This window comes from Falco peregrinus, chromosome 1 (genome assembly GCF_023634155.1).
Source record: "Falco peregrinus isolate bFalPer1 chromosome 1, bFalPer1.pri, whole genome shotgun sequence".
In the NCBI taxonomy this organism is placed as follows: domain Eukaryota; kingdom Metazoa; phylum Chordata; class Aves; order Falconiformes; family Falconidae; genus Falco; species Falco peregrinus.
Window position 1 is genome coordinate 86,715,846 of NC_073721.1, and position 17,020 is coordinate 86,732,865.

Sequence of the window (17,020 nt, forward strand, 5' to 3'; positions counted from 1 at the left end):
AATAACATAGCATGTTTTGATACATTCTGGGACAAAATGGAATTTTGAAACAAGGGACACTAACAATTGCTTCTTTGGTAGGTTTTGGTACAGAACACACATCTATTTGTTTTAACAGGAATATTGAAATTATAGCTAAAACATGAAAAGCCATAGATTCTGTCTGTAGTGGCTGATGGTAGCACATTGATTAGCATACCTGATTTTCCAGTATACCAGATAAAAGAGATTTTAGACCTCCACCCTCTTCAAAATCTGTCTGTTTCTTAGAATATTTATCTATTTTTCTGATCTGTCACAAAGCAATTATTTATGTCATAGGACTTTTAAAAGAATAATTATTTCTTACTGTACATATCTGAGAGTTCCCAGAAGTGGAGGCAGCCTGATATTAGCAATGAGATGACAGTTTCTACAGTATCTCAAACTGGCTGAACTGATTTTTTTATTTTAGTATATTTTTACTTGTTTTTAACAACTTTTAGTGAACAATGATGGGAAGCTTAGAAAAAGCATGTTGGCACACACAAATATTCTATAAGCAGCATGTCAGGAGTCTGATAAAATTAATTTTATATTTTCTTTTTGAATTACTAGAAGCTGCTTGGATTACGTGTTCTTACAGGGACAAATTATCCTTTCAGCTACTTTATGCACTAAAGCTATAAAATAGTAAACATAAAGCAGTGCCCCCACCTCAAGTTTACCCGGACTTTTTGTTCAGTATTTGCTCTTTACAAAAATCTTTACATTGGTCACTTTGTGTTCTTCTTCTCTGTGTAAACATTCAAGGTATTAATGTTAAGATGATGGGTTTGTTTTGGAAGGCTCTAGATTTGGCAGCCCTTGCCACTGAGCATGCACAATTCAAGGACTGGTGGTGGAAAGTCCAAATTGGGAAGTGCTACTATAGGTAAGCCATTTTTCATTTTTTCCGTGATCAGTCGGTGTGAGTGCAGGGCCTGAACTGCTGGGTGTATTACACAATGCTGAACGCTGAGAAACAGTTCAGTAAGTATTTAGTTGGAGAGCGCTGTGCTTAAATATCCTTTAATATACAGGAGATAATGTTCAACTGCTTGAGGTAAAGGCATCAGCGCTGAGTACCTTTAAGTAACTGAATTAGTTGCATCTTCACCTCTGTTAATGTGTTTCAAAGTCATTGTTTGAAAAGTCAGTAAATAAATGCAAAGAACTATTGTTAAAACAGACCACACAAAATGACTATTACAATATTAGCTTGAGAAATCAACTGTCAATGAGGGCTTCAAATTGATGAAATTATAAAAAATGAAATACCCATATTAGACATTTTATGCCAGAGTCACATTGCCCACTAAGTACCAGTTCCAAAGCCACAAGGCCTCAGGGCTGGCACCCCGTACCTGAGCATCTGTTACTAACGGCTTAGGGGTACCCTGACACTGCGGCGATACGATACGCCTCTGAGGAAGGAGTGGCAGCAGCGGGGAGGAGAGCTTGTTGCAAGCCATTCGGAATGGCTGCTGAGGATCTAGCTATGGTTGTAACAGCCAGTTCTACCAAATCAGGTGGAACTCCTCCTTGATACAGCCCTGTTTCCCATAAACCAAACAAGTACTGAGGCAGCTCCCCGTTTCATTCTTTACAATGTGTTTGTCCCAGGAACATAAAACATATGGATACCATATTGACTGTTAAAAAACTGAAGCATCGTCTGCAGTCTTTACAATGCTACAAGCAATTCTTGTAGGAACAGGTTGATAATACAAAGCAGTTAGCCTTTTAAAATTCTATGTTCTATCTTGGCATGAAACTATTGCTTCTTTTCAGGTGCTCTAACTAATGAAATTCCTCACTATCCTTAACCTTTATTTGACGTTCTTTAGAAGATTAGAGTGGTTTGGTTTTTTTGAGCTGTGGTGAGTTGACCCTGGCTGGATGCCAGGTGCCAAAAAACAAAGTCACTCTATTGCTCCCCTCCTTGGCTGGCCAGGGGAGAGAAAATATGATGAAATGTCAGTGGGTTGAGGTAAGGACAGGGAGAGATCACTCAGCAATTACCGTCGTGGGTAAAACAGACTTGACTCAGGGGAAAATTAGTTGAATTTATTACCAATCAAATCAGAGCAGGGTAACAAGAAATAAAAACTAAATCTTAAAAACACCTTCCCCCCCCTGCCCTTCTTCCCAGGCTCAGCTTCACTCCCGAGTTCTCTCCCTCCTCCCCCACAGCAGCACAGGGGGATGGGGAATGGGGCTGCCCTCAGTTCATCACACCTTGTCTCTGCTGCTCCCTCCTCCTCACGCTCTCCCTGCTCCAGCAGCAGGGTCCCTCCCATGGGAGACAGTTCTCCACAAACTTCTCCGGCGTGAGTCCTTCCCATGACCTGCTCGAGTGTGGGTCCCTCCCATGGGGCACAGCCCCTCAGGCACAGGCTGCCCCAGCCTGGGTCCCCCACGGGGTCACAAGCCCGGCCAGCAAACCTGCCCCAGCCTGGGCTCCTCTCCATGGGGCCACAGGTCCTGCCAGGAGCCTGCTCCAGCATGGGCTTCCCAAGGGGTCACAGCCTCCTTTGGGCACCCACCTGCTCTGGTGTGGGGTCCTCCAGGGGCTGCAGGGGGAGACCTGCTCCACCATTACCCTCCGTGGGCTGCTGAGGGCACAGCCTGTCTCACCGTGGGCTTCGCCGTGGGCTGCAGGGGAATCTGCTCTGGTGCCTGGAGCGCCTCCTGCCCTCCTCCTGCATTGACCCGGTGTCTGCAGAGTTATCTCCCTCACATATTCTCCCTCCTGTCTCTGGCTGCTGTTCCGCAGCAGTTATTTTCCCCTCTTCTTAAACACGTTATCCCAGAGGTGCTACCACCATCGCTGATGGGCTCAGCCTTGGTCAGTGTTAATGAACAGTCATAAGCTGTGGTGCCATTTGCAATACAACATGTTTTCAAAACACAGCTAAAGATTTTTAACATCAGTAACAGAAGTTCCACCATTTTCTGTACGAGGCTAGGAGAAGGTGTTTTATAGATGATTACGTGTTCCCTAACCTTTACAGTGGAGAGTATCTACCTATTCTTTGCCGTGAGTGAGGAAATTCTGCTCCAAAACTACATGGGTAGAAGTTGAGGCATGACGTATTGCTCGTTTTCTACTGTCCATTCTGTACAAAGAGCAGCAAGGAGTCCTATGAAAATGAGTGTGTCATTATTCAGTTAGCACCAGAAGGCTACATGTACAAAAGGGGGCCAAATTTAATGAATTGTAACCTTAATATATTTAACAGCATTTGTTAATGTGAACACAAATACCTGACCTTAAAGTATGCCTTTGGTCAGTACGTTTGGCTTATTGTGCACTGCTTAATTATTTAATTTATTTTTTTATTTAAAAAAAATAATCAACACACAGAACCAATAAACAAATACCTTGTGTATCTCATCTGTTGTCTCTTTAGGTTAGGATTATATCGTGAAGCCGAAAAACAATTTAAGTCAGCTCTGAAGCAACAGGACATGGTTGATACAGTCTTGTATTTGGCAAAAGTAAGTCATAGATTTTTTTGTTTAAGAATTAAGTGAAATTCCAGACTATCCCTGGGAAGACCATACACCAGAATATCTGAGTATTGACCTTGATACACCATTAAGTTTAATAGTGTGTGATCTCCATATAGACCTGAGGCAGTACATGCTAACAGTTGAAATGGAAGTCTATAGTTCACAAAAAAAAATTTGGAGCTTCCAGATTTCACACAAAAAACCACCACCAAACACTCCTACATTACTGTATTCTATTCTCTAAACTCCCATGAGGATTATATAGCTAAGAATTACTGGAGTTCCAGTATGAACAGTGTAGCTGTATATGGTTTCCTAGGACACCTCTGCAATAAGTCAGTAAGTGAAGAGTATAGCTCAAAATCCCAAGTTTCACAAGCAAAATCAAAACAAGAATCAAAGCCTCAGAATTACCAGGTACCCATCAGATGCTAAACATTTTTCCAGACATTCAAGGAAAGGTGGCCTGTGAGAAACTTAAACTGCAGTTTTCTTCCTTCTGTCCCAGAAAGAGATGAAATCAGTTGCTCTTTTTCAGCTCCCTTTAAGCCAGCTGTCACAGGCCTATCAAAAGTCATCACTACTAGTGGATGATTCAGATACTCATATTGTGATACTTGCTTTACCTTTACATTTCTTAAGCAATTTACGTTTTGTATTTAAATGATCATCATTGCTATCTGAAGACTTGTCTTCAATACAGGAGTTGGTTTACACAATTGAGCTTAGAAATTTTAGATTTGTGGCACTACCAGGAGTCATTCTGCAAATCATATGCACTACACAGAGTGATTAAATTGGCAGAGTAATTGGATTAACAGTGATTCGTTATGGGAGATAGGCATCCCACCACATCATTACTAGCTCAAGTAGGAGATGTGTTTGAACTTCCACCTCCCAGTCCATAGGCCAGCTCGCTGAAGTATAAAGCATCACACAACATGATTTAGTGACTGTGGGTGGACAGTCAATAGAGTAGGGCACTGAGATACAGCTCAATCTGACAGTACTGAAAAGATAAGAGTTACTTGAGTTAAGCAGCTGTTAGAAAAAATAGGATTGCATCAAGTTCTGTGCAAACAGACCAATACTACAGTACCAATTAGTTTCCTGTTTATATTCATTATTGCAACAGCTATCTGTTTTTTTTAAACTATTTTCCTGAAAGCTAACTCTCCCTTGAAAAGTAATTTATAAAAAGATAAAAGACCAAAGAAAACAAAATACTGAGGCTGCTGAAAAGTTATGAAGTCTCTCATGACCCAGAAGAGCTGGAAATGGGATACTTTTACAAGAGATCAGAGAGATACCAAAAAGAAAATAGAACCATTCTGTGTATGGCAGCTAAAACTTAATGACTATAGCTGTAGCACTCTTAAAGAGCAGGTCTCCCCAGAGCAGCTGTAAGTAGGTGGAAATTGTCCCACCTCTCTTTTAATTTCTTTTGCTACTCAGCTGTATAGCAGCTTTTCAGTCTGCAGAGATGTTGGACAGTGGGATATGCCACTGGATGTGAGAATTACATAGAAGAGCACTGTGGCTGTGTTGTCTTAGTGTAATATTTACACAGAGGACCTGTAGTGAGTGCATCTTTGGAGTGAATCTCCAGATGAAGCAGTAGAGCAGACCTGAGTCATAATGCTCAGAAAAGGTACTTCATAAGCAAACATAAAAAGATGAAAAAGGAGCAGATCTGGTGGAGTTTCCTGTCCTCCTTTTTTTACACATTTTGCCCCCAAAATATGAAGATAGGTGTGCTTCATAGCTAGATCAGGTCAAAAAACAAGCAAGTAAACAAACCAAAAAACCTGCTAATTAAAATTTTCTCTCAGTTCAAACAAAGAAAATAACGAAATTATGGCAGTGTGCACTGGCTTACTACACATATTTAGGATAAATTGTACAAGTCACTCACATAGGTGTCATGTAGGAGTAAAAGCAACCAACCAAGGTTCTTCTTAGTTAAGAAGTTATAATCAGCTATCATGTATTCTCTTTTTATCTGTTTACTTTCCACTGAAACTCTTTACAGAGTAATTTAGTTGTGGAAAACTGCTAGAAAAATATAAGGAGCATGACAGTCACAATGGGACAATTATTTAAAGTTTTAAGTTTAATGCAGACATAATATTCATCAGAAACTGCTGGATGGTTTATACATGAAAAACTATAGCAAATGAGTTGACGTCTATTTTAGAGACAGCAACATGCCCAGATAGAGTGCATTAGGAATACGTTGTCCATTTAAAATGTATTCGTTGATGGTGGTGGTAGTACAGTCGTACTCTACCAAGTACCACCACCACCCCAAAATCCACCCCCCTCGCTCTTTTATTGCTTTTCACAAGAAGGAATTAATTTTCTAACTTAATACAGGAAAAGTAAGTGACATTAGCGAAATGACTGGGGAAAAAATGCTTGTATTTTATTTCTTTTTGCCAGTGATCAGCTTGAAATGACAGTCCCTTTAATTAACAGTGGACAGTTCTTTCACAAGAATGTCACTTGGGTGGTCATAGGAAAGAATTCTTTGCAAATGTCTACAGCAGTATGTATCTGTAGGGATGCAAATAAAGAATTTAGGATTTAGATTGTTGGCTCTCAGAAGTCCATGAAGCTCAAGGGCAGAAGCAGTTAATGATATTTTTCTTACATTGCATCACAGAATGTTTGTGTCAGGATACCAGTCACAGATTCTTTCCCTTTTTTAGTCATATCAAGTATTAGTACTATTTAATGTAATATTCATGCAACAGGAGCACTCAAAGCACTGTTCCACTCAGTAGGAGACAGATTAATCCCTCTAGCCATGTAGTTTCCCAGAGGAGGTGTGCGGGGTTTTTTCCTTTGCTGTAGCTGTATTTACCATGCCCCACAACAGGAGGGCTCTACAGTTGTACTCTCAGACAGCTGCAGAGGTGGTCTCTGTCGGTATGTTGATACCCTCTGTCTAGTTCTCACACTACATTATCCACATCACATATTGTCATAATGAACATGGGAGCCAAAATCACAGAGGCAAAACTGCCCTCTTTCTGTTACAGGATTTTATTGTTTGTGACGGGGAGGTTGGCAGAGCAGTAAGGAAGTTTGAAAGTGTCACGGCTCTGTGCAGTGCAGTCTTATTTGACTAAGTAAAATATTTCGGTATTTCAGTACTATCAACCCGAAGATCCAAGATTACACATAAGTTTTAAAAAATACATTAAACAGGAAAATATTCAGAGTGATACCTTCACCTCAGTGTCAAAGTATATTATTTTGATATGATAATAAATAACAAGATAGTTTTTTTGGTTTATTAGTGATGTCCAGATGAATTAATAATGTCTAGATGATACGCATGCAAATTTAATTATCCTAAGTAGCCTATTTTATCTGTATTACAGAGATTTATTCAGTATTCACTCCATTATTTTCCCAGTATTAATTCACCATCTCAACTAATGGTTTACTGCATAAAGGGAGGTGTCATCCCTTTTATTTATATCCCTTGTTAAACAGCAGTACAAGTATAAAAGTCAGACATTTAACATTTATATACACTTTTTATTTGCTTAGGTGTATTTGCGCTTGGATCAGCCTGTAACAGCTTTGAACCTTTTCAAGCAAGGGTTAGATCGATTTCCTGGAGAAGTGACTCTTATTTGTGGAATTGCCAGAATTTATGAGGTATGCACCCACTGTGCAATCCTTATTGTGGCCAAAGTTCACTGCCTGAGCAAGAAAAAAGAGCCAATAGTTAAATATAATGGTAAGGGTATCAAAAACTGACTGTGCTGATTTTCAGTACCACTAATGCAAAACAGGTAACATTACACAAAGATACCAAAGTGGTGTCAGGGGAGCCTTGCAGGCTTATTTGTTTAAATGGTTAATCACACTGGTGAGGTCCTTTTTACCCTTGACACACAAAAGCAAGTCCGCATTAAGTCAAGTGGTCCAGATGTTGTCCATGTAGCTAGGTCTAGTTCATATATGTTTAATCGTACTAAAACTGCTGAAGTCACCAACAGCCTGCTAGCAGGATTAAACAGCACAATAGTCTACTCATCAGTGTTGTCTTTATTAGCACTATGTGTTACTGTTAGTTCCTTAAGCCAGTGAGAACAGTTGGAATGTGAATGTTTCTTGGTTTAGGAAGTAAATGTTATTTTAAGTAGGATTAATTTTAAACTAGCTTCATTTTAGCTTGGTAACAATCTATTTTGTATTTTAAAAGTGTGTATTTTCATGACAGATAGTGAACTTAATATTGTCTTTCAGTGAAAGTTGGTAACGATGCTCTTCCAGAACAAATGTTTTAAACAAAGTCATGAATTATTTTTTTTTTTGCATCTGAATTCATACTTGGCATTCTTTCCTGATCTCATCATTCTTATCTAACCCCTAAGCATTAATTCATTTTCATATTAGATCCTTTTTGTCCTTCAGCTAGGAAGAAAACAGCTGCTAATTTTTGGAGGCTTTTCTTTATGAATTGTTAAACAGTTTTTAATATGGACATTATTCTTCAGAACCATACATAGCATTGCATAGCTCTTCAAGGAATTATTAAAAAGCAGCATATAGTTGACAGGATCTAGTTTTGCACTGATACCCGAGTACAGGATTATAACTCCATTAGCAAAGATTTGTACTGCAGCACAAGGCTGTTCTCATCACATAGACTCACAAGTGGAATATATGCATCAGGCATCTTAATTAGAGCTTTTCTTCTATGTCACTACATTTTGACAGTGGGAAGAGATGTAGACCTTTTTTGGTTTTAAAAACCCCATTATTTTTAAAGGGGCTGTTTTAGTACTATTTCCTTTAACCACAGGAAATACCTTTTTCATTGCTAAATATGATGCTGAGGTTAAATAAAAACTTACTCTTTAGTCATGTTGAGAGTACAGTGTATCTGCAGCACACAGGTAGAAATTATTCCTCTCTAAACATGGGAGTGTGTTTTGATCTTTTAATTTATTTTCTTCTGATAGGGAGTAGAGTCCTCTGGTGCTCAGAAGCAGTGTAATTGTTTACAACAATGAGTTCACCCTAATTAATCTTCCAAGTAGCATACATCCAAGCATATATTTTTATACAATATAGTTTTCTTCACTGGCATATCCTAGCTAGTACAAGTTTTGATATTAAATCCATGATTCCTGTTTTCAAAGGCTTGTGATAATTCTTCGTGTGCAATTATATTCTCATTTGTGTTCAGAGCAATTCATGAGTTGACTTACACAGCACTGAAAATAATTGAGACATTAACTGGGTAAATAAGTCTACTGTATGTTACCATACTGGGAAACAGACTGCACAGTACTGTGTATCAGAAGTCGTTATGCAAAAAGTAACAAATGCCTATTGCACATGCTAAGCTTCTGAACAATCTTTCTTTCTAAAAAATAAAAAAAAAAATCTCTTTTTTGTAGCTGTGGCATAGAAGTAATGACAGGTACAGCTTGCACTGATAAATTAATATGCATTCTTCTTGTGGATGCACATGTTGCTTGTGAAGATGCCAATCAGTGATGTTGCATTGTATGATCAGAGAACTGCAGGAGCATACGTAATTAATCTTGGTTAAGTATTGTACAGGTCATAGATAAAGCACTCTGTAGAGTGGCACTTTAATAAGTTTTATGTTAAAAATCAGTGATAAAAAGTAGAATTAATCTGATTTTTTTCCAAATGTATAGGAAATGAACAATATCTCTTCGGCTGCAGAGTACTATAAAGACGTCTTAAAACAAGACAATACTCACGTGGAAGCCATTGCATGCATTGGTAGTAACCATTTTTATTCAGACCAGCCTGAGATAGCTCTGCGATTTTATAGGTATCTACCCTTAAGGGGAGGGAGGAGGAACTGAACGTGTGGGAGGGTAATGTAAAGGCTTGGGGTTTGTAATGCTGATAGCAAGAAAAGAACATTAGGAGATGGGCATAGGAGGGTGATTGATCATTTGCACAATATCACCGTAAAAGCAGGTTACCAACTTAGGTATCTTCTTGGCCAGCGATAATTGCATCTTTCTGTCAAAAATTTGTCATCATTGCATATGGAGTATGTAGTAGTATCAACAAAGATTATAAAAACAATTTAAGTCATTAATAAACAAGATTAAATTGATTACAATTGATTACTAAACAGTTTAATTGATTAACAAACAAGAAATAATCTTTCACAGCATGAGGCAGTTTGAGAACACTGGACCTTACTCTCAGCTTCAGTTGCATTCAGAAGCCACATGGACTTGCTATTTAGTCCTTTGAAAAAGAGTAGTCTTTTCAAAAGGAAAAACTCCACCTGAAGTCACAAGCAGTTGTGACCACAAAATTCCTTATTTGAACATGGGCTGGGGTTCCCCATGTTTTATTGAAAGCAACAAAAAGATAGTGTCAAATGATGCTGCTTCCTTTGTATTTCGATACAGTCAGAGTGCAAAGGAGCCTGACTCATGTTCTTAAGTCTAGTAGCATATGAAGTCAGTATAAACACTACCACCTAATTTCTGTTGGACCAGAGCTCTTTTAATGCTTTACGTTCAGAAACTCACAGTCACACTCCTGACAGCAGCCTTCTTTTTTCCTGGCCCTCTTAGCATATCTGGCTTTCCTATAAATATTATTAAACAAAATTTTTACGAAACATCTCCATTCTAAAGACACATTAAACATAAATTTGAATCAAAATCTGAGTTATACTTCAAATGGAAGATTAGTGTAGATTCACATGCTAGATTTACTGATTAAGAGCGGTGCTGAAGTGCAGGAATCAAGCGAAATACTGAAGTCTGAAGAGTTACAACGGAAACAAATTGCAGCTTGATTGAGGTTGAGAGACTGGAAAGAGGAAATTGAAAAAGTCTGCATACAGCTCTGTCTTAAAGTCAGATCATGTGGCACAGCCAAAAAGACAGAGGCTATCTAATTTACATGAAAACTGTTTTGCACAGTTTGATTCTTACTAATCAAAAAATGCCCTGGACTGCTCTTCATGAAACCTTTACCAAGTTTAAGACTATAACACTTGGTTGTTGCACATTCTCAGAACAGGGAGAACGGAGGAGAGAACTTTGTCATTTATAACAGAACTCTTACTTGAAATTAATCTAAAAAAATAAATATTTTCTTTCAATCTAGACGGCTCCTGCAGATGGGTGTTTATAACTGCCAGCTTTTTAACAATCTGGGCCTCTGTTGCTTCTATGCCCAGCAATATGATATGACGCTATCTTCATTTGAACGTGCACTGTTTTTGGCTGAAAATGAGGAGGAGACAGCAGATGTGTGGTACAACTTGGGACACGTGGCTGTGGTATGAAAAATACTAACCACTTTTCTGAATAAATACTGTTTTACAAAAACTGGAAAAAGAATAACTAGGAAGGAGTCATTGCCCTACTTTGAAATATGAAATCCAATTGTGTACAGGGTAAAGTGCAGTACACATTAAAGGTTTATTTGCAATTCAGTAGAGAGGAAGAGACAAAAGAAAAAAGTTCTGTAAATCTTCACAGAATGTGGCTTATTCCTGCTAAAAGATTCTTCCTCCCCACTGTCTTTAACCTTCCCTTCTTTCTAAAAAAATTGCAACACATATCAGTCCTTGAAGGCCTTTGCTGCAAAACAAGCTAATCTGACAAAAAAATTGAATTTAAAATATTTTTCTCAGAGCTGTTATTTGTGTTACATGGAATATTAGATTGATTTTGTTGTCATAAAAATACATATTCAGCAGCATATAGCAGACACTAAACCACTATGTATGTCGTAGTTGAAAAGGCATGTTCCTCTGTCTTAGAGGCAGCTATAGGAATACTGTGTAATTGTGTGATAAAGTTTGCTAAATTTCTATACTACTTCGCATTCATTGCCTATTTTTGCAGATGTTCTTCCAGAAGTTGTGTTAGATTTCTCTTTAGCTGCTTGCGCTGAGTGCAGTTACTGAATAAAAGTTTTTGACAGGTTTTTAATGAGAACTGTCTTCAAACGCTGATTATGATTTTTAAGTCAGAGAGAAACTCAACTGTTCGTCTTGATTGTACTCCAACTCGGATAAGAACATTAATTTATACTGCCTAAAACATTTGAGCTAATGTGCCTGTATTTTTCAGCATTTGGCACTTCTAATGTGTAACATGATGCTGTATCAGTGTTGGTCATAACACTAGAGCGTGAAAGAGTAGTCAGCTGCTCCGTACAAAGAAATTAACCTTCCTTAATTTTTATCTTCTAAAAACTAGGTTTATGTGTGATTTTTTAAAATCTCTGTAGAGACAGAGAGGCAAGATGACTTCCCCTTTGGAGAAATCTCTGTTTTCCTTACCCTACTATAGACGTTAGCAGATACTGTAGTCTTTAGATGACACCTTAGTCATCTAAAAGTTGAACTAGATGAAGTGAATATCACTTGGAGTGTGGAAGTTTGTGCTGGAGGGGAACAATTCTGTCTGGAGGAAGAATGAATAAGTAGAAAATGAGAGGGTCTGGGAAGAAAGCACATATGGTTCTGATCAACGTGTTTTTATTGTAATTTGTATTCCATGGTATTACATATGGGTGAAAAGATACTCCAGATGACAAAACAGATGCGTGCTGTTTCCAGTCTTTTCACGAATTAAAATACAATCTTACTTTTAGGGAATAGGAGACCTGAACCTGGCTTACCAGTGTTTCAAGCTAACATTAGTCAACAATAACGACTATGCAGAAGCTTACAACAACTTGGCCGTGCTAGAAATGCGAAAAGGTCACATTGAACAGGTTGGTGTTGAATCTCAGCCTCAGCAGAATGCTTCCTTTGGCTCTTTTGTACTTTAGAAACATGTCATTTCCCTGAGGTGGAGTCATCATATGAACATCTCGCAGCTATTACGGGCAGAAAACATGGATAACTTTTATGCATGTTTCAGTGTAATCTCCATGTTGTCATGCCATCTCCCATTAAAGTGCTCATTCTTAGGCATACCCAAATGGTTCATCAAAGACAAACAGGGTTTGCAGTGGCTTTGCAGTTGTCGAGATGTTTTTTCTAAATTGATACCCAAAACAAAACACATCACTCTGTAATTGTCACTTAAATTACAACTTCAACTATATATTCAGTTTATAAATGTAGATAATATACTTTTGTTGGGTGGCAGAAGAGAGCAATCACATCAGCTCTTAAAAGATTGTTTTCAACAAGGAGATTGCTTTAGAGTTTTGTCCCAAAGCAGCAGGTTCTTGATAAATTGCATCAGTAAGCTTGGTGGTTCATCTTACCTAATGTGAGTAGACTAAGTTGTATCGCACTTAGGTGTATAATTGACATGCACAGTGGATTAAATGCATGCATTTTTTATACACACACGGGGAGAATTAATATGCATTTGTTGGACAGTTTGAACTACTGTGGGCTTGTTTTAATTCTTACCAGAGCAAGCCTATTTTGATAGATTCATATATACATCAGAGAGCTACAATGTGATGCAGAGACTTGTAAATACTTCTAAGAGCAAATTCTCTATGTTAACTTTGGATAACCTAGCAACTACCATGGAAACACTGAAATCAACCCAGCACTGGATGTTTCTAGTGACAAATAAACTTTGGGTTTAGTTTCAGTTTCATAATCAGTAAATTCACAAATATTTAATTCCCAGGTGGAACTTAATGTCCAGTTGTGGAGGCTGCGATTGCTAATAATTAACACTACAGAGCCTTTCCATTATAATAAATTGTTTCCTGTCTATTTTAGGTTTTAGCTTAAAATTTTCTATTTTCTTCTTGTATCACATGTATAATTAAAAATTGGGATCGTTACAACAATAAAATTCTGCACAGAATAAAAAAAAATGTTAAGATGTTTTGCTTATCTTGGGTTTTATTTCACAATGTTGTTTCGTAAGTACTGGTGCATGTACTCAAAATTGTCAGATTCAGGGAGTTTTAATAAGTTCTTAACTCTGCTTTCCCAAACAGTTTACAGATACCTTTGTTTTTAAAAGATCATTTTTCCCCCCAAAGTTCCACATTTTTTAGTAAAAGCATTCACAATTTGACCTTAATTTTGTATTGGATTTACAGCATGAAAATCCACACTCTGAGACTTAATTTTTAATTATTTAGTTTTTAGTTTAGTTTAATTAGTTTTTAATGCTACTATTTTGCTAGGCAGAAATAAAGAGTTAATATTTGTAAAATTTTTGAGTGTGAAAACGGTCATTTTTTATGATAAAGTTGAGGTTTTCAGGGATGCTTAAATTGGTGCTGTCAAAGACAACAGATAAATACAGTGGAGTGGGACTGTAAATACTTTTTTTCAATTTTTTTTTCTATATTTTTCTATATTTTTTTTCTATTTTTCTATTAATATATTGTGTTTGTTGTTTCAGACTGAATTGCTTAATTAAGTTCCTACATGTCTTTTCTTACTTAGCCAAGAGTCTTACTCATTTCAATGCTATTAGACTGTATTATGCCTAAATGTACTATTGGTGTAACTCATGCATAGTTGGAGATGGCTTTCTTAGTAAAGGCCTAGTAAAGATGACACAGGATGATTTCTTTTAAGAATGATGAAAATTGCATTAGTTTCTTGTTCCCCTCCCTCCCTCCCAGATTTCACTGGTGATTTTTTTCTTTCTTTACATAGGCAAGAGCTTTGCTGCAGACTGCTTCATCTTTAGCACCTCATATGTATGAGCCCCATTTCAATTTTGCAATACTCTCAGAGAAGGTAATGCACTATCCTGTTCTTGTAATCTAAAAATTGAGCCTTGGTGGGGCAGTTGGGTTTTTATTGTTATTATTGAGAATTCCAAATAGGTAAGATGAAAGAATACAGAGTGCATAAACTCAAGGAAAACTAAAGTTACATTCTCATTTTAATACCCGGAAGCTTTGTGTGTAAAAGTAGGCATTCAAATGTTTGCTTTTGAGAGTAAGTCAGGCCAACTATGTACTATAGAGCTATAAAGAAACTTTGTGCTTTTCCAGACACCCAGAAGATGAACAATTGGTTAACAATTCCATTTACAGTCTTTAGCTGTTGGCTTTTTCAGAATGTGAAGTGAAATAGTATCATATGATTTATCAGTAATTATAGAAAGAGTATAATTTGTTCATCCCCTGATCTTACTGATCTCAAAAGGAAAGTCTGTTCTTCAGCTTTACAATCTTTGGATTTTGTGTGTTAATAATCTCTTTCATACAGAGTGTCTCAGACACTGAATTATCAGCATGTCCAGCCTTCCTGTTAATAAGGAGAAACTTGTACAAGTCTTTACATTTTTCACAAGAAAAAATTGCTCCTTTGCTTGTGCCTACACCGTCAAGATTCTGTTATGAGTCTGTGTTGGTGTAGGCTGCTCAACTCCTACAGATACTAAAGTACATGCAGCAAGGAGAGAACAACCCATTAATTTGTAAGTGTATCCTCTCCATTGTGAAATATAAGACGATTTTGAATAATTGCATTCTGTACTTAGTGATTAAGGAGTAAATCCTAGTCTGCAAATGTCTTGTTTAGCTTTTGCACAAAGACCCTGTATAGGTTATGGAAGGGGACAGATGGCCAGATCAACGAGCTGTTGATGCAGTGCGGTAATGTAATCCTTGGATTTGGTGTAAGGCCATGGTTTACAATACATAACTTCTCTGGCCAGGACCCTGGTTTCTTCCCCTTCAGAGAATTTTTGCTGCTCTGAAGCTCTGTGTTGACTGATGCAGAGGCAACAGAGGCCTCCCACTGACATTTTCCGTAGCTTCTTCCTTTCCACCCAGGAGCTATCACTTTTACTAGATGTGTTCACAAACATTTGAGTTCTTTCTTGCTGAACCCACTTTCTCAGATGCGTTCCCTACATACACTTCCTCCTTCCAAAAATGATGGCTATTAAGGAAAAAGAAAGTTCACTAAGTAAGAAACAATGTGGAAACATACTTCTAAAAGCAGCAGAGGAGCAACATCAGCTCTCCCTCTTGTGCCTCTCTGTGAGAAAGCAGGAAATCACATGGAGTTGGCGCTTTTACAGAGGCCTGATTTGGTGTGTTTTGCCTGTATATACAACAGCACTTCTATGGAGGTGAAAACCAAATCTGGGTTTTATTCCTCCTGACTTCAAGCACTGGGCATGATGTACCTTGTCCATTCTCCAGGAAGTCATGTGGAATGGGATATAAAATTACTGTCTTGAAGCATTCCTCCCATTAAATCATATTTCTGTCTTTTTATTCTCATCCCTTAATGTAAGGGGAACAGAACCCTGAGTTCAGAAGCCTCCACGCTGACTTTTATTTGTTCACTCTCAGGACCAGCTATGTTTAAACATCTGTGAGCATCAGAAATGTACTGCACAGAATACATGATGCAAATACTGCAGTGCTTGGATTTACAAAATTAGTTTGTGTGTTTCTTACAGGTTGGAGATCTTCAGAGGAGTTACACAGCTGCGCAGAAGTCAGAAGAAGCATTTCCAGGCCATGTTGATACACAACAGCTCATCAAACAGTTAAAACAGCACTTCGCTATGCTCTGATTAGCTTTTTTTTTATTATATAAAAAGTTAGCTAGAGCGAATGTCCCATACATCTTTTTGAAAATACTAGCTCTAAGTAGATAAACTATACTTAATGCGTTCCTGTGGCAAAGCCTGTGTTACTTTGAGTAGCAGGAAAGTTTGAAAAGTCCTGATTAGTTTTTGTTATCTCAAAACATATCACTTACTAAAAAGCAGGTAGAGTATGTTGCAGCTACATACATGAGATATGACAGGAATGGCAGGATACTGTCAGTATGACAACTTTGAAATAGTTGTCTGGTATATGAGCAAGTAAGTATCCATTTAATATTAACGAACATTGTAAAGGATTTTTTTTTTCTGACTTTTCTGCAGAAAAAAGTGCTTTTAACAATTCCTGTGTGACAATCTGTTAAGTAATATAGAGTTAGAGTACTTCCTATCTGGTCTTCAAACTGCATGTTAAGTTTTAAAAGTAAAATTCCTAAAAAGAATTTAAAATACGTATGTAAAGCAGAAGTTCTTATATTCCTTGTTGTACTGTATGAATAAAATAAATTCCAGTTTGTATGGTTTGTCTCATTTGTTTGTGTAAGTTAAAGTTACATCCTTATTGCCATGAAAATTAGTGAGCCATCTGAACATATTTTGAAAGACTCCACAGAACTGGGACAAAATAGCATAAATATGTGTGTTCCTCTCTACCCAGGAGAGTTTATTGTTCATCTCTGTGAGGTCAAAGGATATTTAGAAGCTTGCAGGGTTAAGTACTAGTAATTGAAAACAAAGCAATGTTTGGGTGGTTACTTGTGCTACCACATAAGCACTGTTGCTAAATAAATATTTGGATCATCCTAACTACAAGAATACCACTAATAGCAACAAAGACTTTCTCTCTGTCATATATCTTTGTGTTCTGACTAAAAGGGATAAATTTGCATGACTTGCCAACTTGACCTTTTTAAAAGACCTTTAAGAAA

The 17,020-nt window shown here is 37.5% G+C and overlaps 1 protein-coding gene across 2 annotated transcripts in view; it reads left to right on the top strand.

The window, feature by feature from the left end:
- Positions 1 to 16,608, top strand: part of TTC8 (tetratricopeptide repeat domain 8) — a 44,529-nt gene extending 27,921 nt beyond the window's left edge. For both annotated transcript variants that reach the window (XM_055809547.1, XM_055809625.1), the window contains 8 exons: positions 828 to 913; positions 3,435 to 3,522; positions 7,099 to 7,209; positions 9,231 to 9,370; positions 10,678 to 10,852; positions 12,178 to 12,300; positions 14,174 to 14,257; positions 15,942 to 16,608. In XM_055809547.1, the coding sequence (XP_055665522.1) occupies positions 828 to 913; positions 3,435 to 3,522; positions 7,099 to 7,209; positions 9,231 to 9,370; positions 10,678 to 10,852; positions 12,178 to 12,300; positions 14,174 to 14,257; positions 15,942 to 16,058 (924 nt within the window). In that variant the 3' untranslated portion in view covers positions 16,059 to 16,608. The remainder of the gene's footprint in view (positions 1 to 827; positions 914 to 3,434; positions 3,523 to 7,098; positions 7,210 to 9,230; positions 9,371 to 10,677; positions 10,853 to 12,177; positions 12,301 to 14,173; positions 14,258 to 15,941) is intronic.
- Positions 16,609 to 17,020: the final 412 nt, after the last annotated feature.